This window comes from Bombus impatiens, unplaced genomic scaffold (assembly GCF_000188095.3).
Source record: "Bombus impatiens unplaced genomic scaffold, BIMP_2.2 scf_3474, whole genome shotgun sequence".
In the NCBI taxonomy this organism is placed as follows: Eukaryota; Metazoa; Arthropoda; class Insecta; order Hymenoptera; family Apidae; genus Bombus; species Bombus impatiens.
This window is the reverse complement of record NT_179893.1, coordinates 598,403-605,957: the sequence shown is the minus strand read 5'-3', so window position 1 is coordinate 605,957 and position 7,555 is coordinate 598,403. Positions and strand designations below refer to the sequence as shown.

Here is a 7,555-nt window from a genome sequence, read left to right as displayed (position 1 = left end):
TGCGATCACAGATCGCACGAAATTAACGTCTCGTGGCTGATCCAGTTTCTCTGATACGACGGAAACAACGTACCGCGACCGATCTTGCGGTTTCATCGAAGCGCAAACAGTGCGCCATCATCCTCGAAACGATGTACATATAGGAAACCTAACCCGCTAGCTCACAACCTCTGATATTCGAGATTCTATCGACTCGAACAGTTCCTGCTATGTGTAGCTGAATTTGACAGCAGAGGATCGCAACGAGTGCGTGTAACTTTTTTCTAATGAGGCAAAGGTCATTTCCGGCCACATGGAAAGCGGAAACGCAGCGCGTGTTCGTCTGTATCCGGTGACTGCATTGACTTCTATGCTACCTCGGTAGCACCGAACCTACGTACGTGCGTAAAAGTTGTTGCCACCTTTGTTTACTTATGTATGCAAAGGTTTTCTTGGAAATTAACGTTATCTTCGCTTTTCTTGTTGCACGTACGATCAAGTTGAACGACACGTCTGACTACATTGTCTCATAACAGGTGTATGTTGTGAAACATGATCGGCAACTATGATCGCAGAACATTTTACGTTTCTTCTGAAATTTATGGAATATATATTTTTCTCGCTGTTAAATGCCATATGATTTCCACGAGAACCTATAGACATCCCTGTTTGACAGGATCAAAGGATGAGGATAAAGCAATAGGAGCCTCGTGTGTTCGCCAACCAGTAGATATCGGCCGATTCACGTGGGAAGATAGTCACGTGGGTGAATTTCTCCAAAGGTCTTAGGTCAACCGTTTCGTACAAATCTACGAGTCTTCGCTTCAGTCGCTAACGCGACCACCAGATAATTACAGCTCTTGTGGCATCTGCTTTTGCGTAATATCGTGGATCGAAGTTCTTAATGATATCAAGGTATCTAAATAAATTCATGATTATTACTTCGAGTTACTCGATGCGTTTGTTAGTTGAGGTTACCAACGATTTAAGAGCGAAATGATCGTGAAGTTCACACTTTCCTGTATTTCCAATAAAGTTCGCCTATAAACGTTACAAAATTGTATACCTTTTATTATATAAATTAATATTACAGTGGTAGCGATTAACGCAATTAGGAAGGATTATGATCGACAAGATCATCAAGACTCGTTGAAATACACGCGAGAGAGACGATACACGGAAATTTGCAACTAATTACTCGCGATCTAGCGATACGACTGCGGCATAAAGTGAAAGTGATTTCACGCATAGAATGGGAATACGTGACAAATTAACTAGACTGAGATCTATCGATAGGCAACGACCACGCGAATATTATCGTCATAGCCACGGGGTCGATTAAATTTTTAAATAGTAGTAGAGTAAATTTTATTTGTACTGCGTGAAAGAACTTTGATTACGAGAAATATCTGATCGTTGATTCTCTTGAGACTGAAGTATATTTTCCGAGAGATTCCCAATTCGCTTTTTCTTGTCTACTGAATCGACAACGAGTTGCCTATTAAGGAATTTCCGCCATAAAATGCAATGAAAAATTCCTCTGCAATTATCGCGCCAAAAATTATAGTGTATTTTTTCGAGTAGCAATACCAGACAACTGAAAATTGCTCCACCAGCCAGAAGTGATAAAAGAGGCGCGATTCCATGCAAATTAACAGTAACGTTCCCTTTCTCGAGAGAATCTCCAGTTACCAGAAACGTATTCTTCAATCTGGCCAGTACTCCGTTATCTTTGAATTGTTGTAGACTACAAATATTTAAAACAAGCGTTGGCATAACTTCAAGTAAAATTAATAACGATAAAAGTAAAATAAACATATATATTTACTAATAATTCACCACTCCTGTATATTGACCGTGTTTCTGCAAAACTAGAGCCAAACTGTCGACCCTATCCGCATCGATAAACGAAGTTTCACACGGTATATTGATGGCGTTCTTTATCGCTTCGGTTATGTAGAACCCCACTTTTTCGTTACATACCTATGATAGTTAATTCTAAATTTGAACTATAGTTACTTTGAATTCAAAGCGAAAATTTATGAAAATACAGGTGTTCGAAGATAGAACATTGAACTTGGAGACAAACCTGTAGAAAGCCATCGTGAGCCGTCAAAGGCAAATCTTCCTTGTCCTTTATCAATTTCTTCACCTTCTCGAATAAAGTGCTGTTAGCAGCCTGAAATTGTATCTGCTGTATTACTCGTTCGACATTATTTCTTTATACAACCGTGTGCTACATATCTTACAATTAACATGTCGTAATCCGCACTGTTTCTGAATGTAATTAATTTGTACGACCCATAATTAGCGAACTCTTCCATAGTGGAGAAAGGCAAAGTAACCGTAGAAACTGTCAAAAAACTGGTCAGCGAGGCGGAGTAAGCGGATAGAATGATCAACGACGACAAGAAAATCGATAGGAAAGCCAATCTCATCGAGAACTTGGTTGGAAATTCTGAAAGAGAGAGGTTTCGTGCGAGAATATTCCACCTCGTATCTCTGTGTTGCAATTACCTGACAAGCCTTGCTGACAATAAATCCCCCAAACGTATATGTAATTATCTGCCAGAATTCTCATCACGATACGACCTCTCGTCTTCATGAGAGTCAAAAAGATTGGAGCAGTCACGATCACGAATATTATCATCGACCAGACGTCTGCTTTGAATGTCTGAAAACAGGAATCCATTATCGCGATGTCGACGATTCGTGAAAATCGATGCGCGTCAGAGAAATATATATAAAAAAAAAAAATAAAATAAACTAGCACCGATTCTCGTATGGTAATCGCGCGCTAGAAGCGAAAGGATAAAATATTCCGTTAAGAAAGAGAACCTTAAAGTAGGCGGACCATTGTACATATGCGCCATCAGGTTTTTTAAAGTATATTCTATTGCGAGACAAAATTAGCGGCAAGGTAAAGTCAACTACGTCCAGCCTATGATTAGTCATGCTGAACTCTGCGACGCCGAAGTCAGCTCTGTCCGACGCTACTTCGCCTACCACCCCTGTCCAGGTATTATCGTCCTTGTTCAAATCACCATATATCAGCATCGAGCTTGTCACTTCGATCTTGAAATTCATCGATTTACTTAGCTCTTTGATCAATTTGCCGAAGAAGTGCGAAAGAATTCCGTTCTTTATCTCGACGAACGGAGACTCCTTGAATTCGAATCAATCGTAATTTTCAAACAAAATATAATGATTCTCTGGAGACACTAAATATTCATTCGCGTTTGTCGTAACATTCACCTGGACGATCGATATACGCATCGTTTGCCCAAACATGTTGTTTCTCCTCGCATACAAGGAACTTGTTGTCTTGAGTTTCAGACCTTGTCCAGTTTGCCAGGTAGCCAAGTTGAAGACTCTTGTTTGATTATCGCGTAACGCGTACCACTCTGTTAAGAGCGGCAGATCGTAACAGAGCACCAGCATCTCCGTGTTGAACATCAGATTGAACGGGTTTCCGACAGGATTTTGACAAATGTCTCGCATGGGATTTCCCCGATACGGTAGAAACATCAACAACCAAACGGATGAAGACATATCGATCTGTCTGGTGGCCATCGAAAATTCATCCATGGTCTCTTTTGTAGCAAGAGCGACGACGTACAACGGGCGCGTCAAGTAGCCTTGGAATTTTCTAGCCTCGCGTGACAGTTGAGAAAAGCTTACGATCATGGTCAAGATGCCTCGCTGTGAGAAAGCCCGTAACCATATATAAGCCAAGGACGTTTGATTGAAGTCTGAAACGATAATTATTCGCGCTCGTCTCTTCTTATGAATTAACAAACCGAGGAAGAAAGTATTTTAAGCGAGAGACATAACGGCTCGATATTGACTGCGCATTTCAAGCTAATTAATTCGTGAAACAGTTAAGTCTACCACTTTCACACATACGATTTTCGAGAAGAGTGAACAAGACTTACTGGTATGGCTGTTTGAACACACGATTATGATGCAGGATGTTTTGTAATAATTGTGAATGTCCTTAATTAAGAGAACATATTTGTAAGCGTCATTTATATCCACCGAGAACGCTGAAACGGACAGAAGCAGCAGTATGATGATCGCGTAACGAGTCATTCGTGTCATCTCGCAACAAAAACACCTGGTTAATCCGTTGAATTACCACGGGTCAGCGGTAAAATCCCTTTTAATGACAGTTAAGACACGCGGTCACTTCGTTAATGTTATCCAATGAATCTCCTTTAACATCGATATGTATTCTCACCAACGTGTTTGCAAATTTTAACAACAACAAACTCGATCATATCCTTCTCCTTTTTGCTATTCCCAACCGCTTCTGATGGTAACTAACTGAACTAAAAATGTGGAGAAACCGTAACCGCAGGTCATACTGGGATTTATCGAATTTACAGATCTGAGGATGAGGATAGTATCTCGTTAGAAACGTAATGGCCCACGGTACGCATCAACCGTGCAATCGAACAGATTACGTACAAAGTGCAAAGATTAACGTCGATAAGAACATGTATTTATACACGTGCATTATCGGATTTATCGTATTTTTATCGGAATATACATGAGATGTGATTTAGTAGAGTTTTTATAATGTGACATTTTGTTCGTTTATAGTTATTCTACTGCTTTTATACTACTTTAAATTAGAAGAAAATCAAATTGAAGAGAATCACACACTAAATGCTTACATGTTAAAATTGCGTTGAATCTTTGATACACACATATTGACGAATTTACCTTTTGTTAATTGGACGATTGAATTATTGAGAATTTCGGTACCTATTGCAATACATCTCTATGATTAATATAATAAGGGCTAGTGAAACACCACAGAAAAAGATTATTAACACAGATGCCACGCTATAAAATCCAACCGGCTGAAATGTGTTCTTCTTCGTGAAAAACACTTCGTTCTTAAACCGGTTCAGTAGACCAGTGTTCAGAAGTTTCTGCACACTGCAACATTACGATGAATATTTTAGTTACGAACAGAAAGATACATCAAATTCTCTTATTCACAGCTCGTCGACATTTATAATATATCTATCGATACCAACTAGTAATTCAAGATCGAGGTGTATTGGCTATTTTTCGGAAGGATTAGGGACAAACTATCCACTCGGCCAGTGTCAATGCAGACGATATCGCAAGGAATATGAAAATTCGATATTCCCTGCATTTTTTTACCATAACCGCTGTAGTACACTAATGTAGGATCGTCGCAGATCTGAAAACGTATAAGGTAGTTGCAGAAATTCCACTCGACGTGTTATCAAATCGTGCCCATAGAAGCAACCTTACCCTTTGAAATCCATCTTCTATGGTGATTGGTAGAGTATGTATCGGCCTTAGTTTAGCCATCATGTGTACCGAAACGGGGTCTTTCGATAGCTGAAAAGCAAATTATATTTTTGTATAGCATGACGTCGTTAGAAACCACCTATCTATATATACAATGTTTCGCGTTTTGTTCGTAGTTCGTTCAGAAAACCATACTTTTCTCATCTGTTGCGTTATGTCGATCGTTCATATTACGCCACATAACGTTTGTGATGTAATGTCTCAACGTTCGAGTAAAAGTGAAAGCATATCGTATGAAAATTCTTCGTTATTGGACAAACTTACGGCGAACATATCGTAATCTGCGGAATCTTTATTGAGGATTACATCGTATGTACCATCATTCACAAACTCCTCGATCGAGCGGAAGGGTAGATTATGAACGTAAGCTGTTACATAGGATATCATAGACGCGGAATAAGCGGCGAATATCACTATACCGGTAACAAGTACGGTAAAGTATGCTAACCTTAGCGACGAATACCGTGGAAATTCTGAAAAAAGAAATAGTATTAGGTGCTTGATTTTTCATGTAAAAGATAGAAGATCATTGAAGCGGTAAAACTCTGAAATCCAATGATTCACCTTCTGTAATGCCTTGCTGGCAGAATATACCCCAAATTCGAATAAATTCATGGTATAATTCCATGGTTAGATCAGTGGATTCTATTCGAGATCTTATAAAAGCCAAAGTAAACTGAGCAATTATAATCGTCATGAGTAGAGATATCCAGAGCGCGAAACTGTATGCCTAAAAATAAGTGTTAACCGTTTCGTAAATATCAAAACTACATAAGTGTAGCTTTGTAACATACATACACATATATACATACATACCTTGTAATAAGCAAGCCATTTCACCGCTGACATTTCTGGTTGCTTAAAATACAAACAGTCTCTGGTAGTTATAATAGGAACCGTATAATCGACGTAATCAAGCCTAAAATTTGTCATCGAAAAATCGGACAATCCGATATCTACTTCTCCAGAAGCCACTAAACGAAATGCCCCATTCCAACATTTCGTCGTCACATTGAAACTCCCAAACTCGAGTTCCTCGGTCACGATATCAAGAGTGAAATTTAGATACTTTTCAAGCTCGTTGACCGCTCTACTAAAATATCCTTCCAACTTGTCACCTTTTTTCGCGAATATCGAGTTCTGCAGCAGACAAACGAAAATTGTACGTGTTAAAGCTCTGATGACTCCACGTGAATCGTTACGCGTGAATGTCTGAATCTTTGCCTTGATGGTGACAGCTCGCAGAACTTTTCCTTTCAGGTCATTCCTCCTCTCGTGCAGAGTCAAGTTGGACAACAAGTCAACAACTGCTGTTGGGGACTTCAATTGTTTCTTTGGATACCACTTGACTAAATCGGAAATGACGGTGTTGTTCCCATCCACGGAATACCATTCACGAAGAACAGGGTCACCGGCACACATTACCAACATTTCAGTGTCGTATAACAAATTAAATGGATTTCCCGGCGGATTGTAACAATAGTTTTCCGCGTGCGTCGCCGTAGGCACGAATATCACAAACCATGCAAAATGGGATATTCTAAAGGATTCCGAATACTTTGAAAATTCAAAAACTGCGTCAGATCCGGATAAAAAAACGATGGCCAACGGTCGGAGGGTATTATTTCTATCTAGCACGTGAATGTTCTTGAATGTGCTACTTAAAGTTGCAATTTGTTCACGATGAAGAAGACGAGACCATGTGTGTGATAAATATGTTAGTTTCCAAACTAAACAATGTAAAAATACGCAAATGTATTGTATTTCTAGTTATCATATTATGAATGAATTTTTTATGCGGAAATATTTGAAAATCATACCATCGAAATTTTTATCCTCGCTAGACGAATGCAACAAAAAGACAGCAGAAGCCGAATAGTAGCTGCGAATCCATTTTATTAAAGGAATGTACAGCGTTTCGTTATTGTACGTTTCAGTTGCCGTTAAATGAAAAAAGATAGAAATAACATTTAAATACATTACAATTTTCATTCCGTTCAAATTGATTGTCTCTTTCCTTCTTTCTAGAACGTCGCGAATAGTGCACGCGTATATCACGCAGAAAGACAATATGTTGTCGAGAACATTCAGAAGACTACGAGAATCGTTAATAACTGAATTCTCGTGAGTAGATGCTAGTAGTTTTATCCAAGGGTGAACATTAAATATTTACGAAATGTTCGTGCAAACTTTTGACGTGAAAAATGCAAGTTTTTAAAAATAC

General features: G+C 39.0%; 2 protein-coding genes across 2 annotated transcripts; both read right to left on the bottom strand.

Moving 5' to 3' along the window:
• Positions 1-1,025: 1,025 nt before the first annotated feature.
• Positions 1,026-4,541, bottom strand: LOC105681950 (glutamate receptor ionotropic, delta-2-like). Its single transcript, XM_024372132.2, has 8 exons — positions 3,915-4,541; positions 3,235-3,731; positions 2,818-3,144; positions 2,497-2,653; positions 2,229-2,437; positions 2,069-2,158; positions 1,808-1,962; positions 1,026-1,726 (listed from the first exon to the last, which is right to left on the bottom strand). The coding sequence occupies exons 1-8, from the start codon at positions 4,078-4,080 to the stop codon at positions 1,348-1,350; spliced, it is 1,980 nt and encodes a 659-aa protein (XP_024227900.1). The 5' UTR covers positions 4,081-4,541; the 3' UTR covers positions 1,026-1,347.
• A 131-nt stretch (positions 4,542-4,672) lies between these two features.
• Positions 4,673-7,323, bottom strand: LOC105681949 (glutamate receptor 1-like). Its single transcript, XM_033324537.1, has 8 exons — positions 7,152-7,323; positions 6,556-7,061; positions 6,148-6,471; positions 5,896-6,061; positions 5,596-5,804; positions 5,272-5,361; positions 5,028-5,197; positions 4,673-4,926 (listed from the first exon to the last, which is right to left on the bottom strand). Exons 1-8 carry the CDS (start codon positions 7,321-7,323, stop codon positions 4,731-4,733), a joined length of 1,833 nt encoding a protein of 610 aa, XP_033180428.1. The 3' UTR covers positions 4,673-4,730.
• Positions 7,324-7,555: the final 232 nt, after the last annotated feature.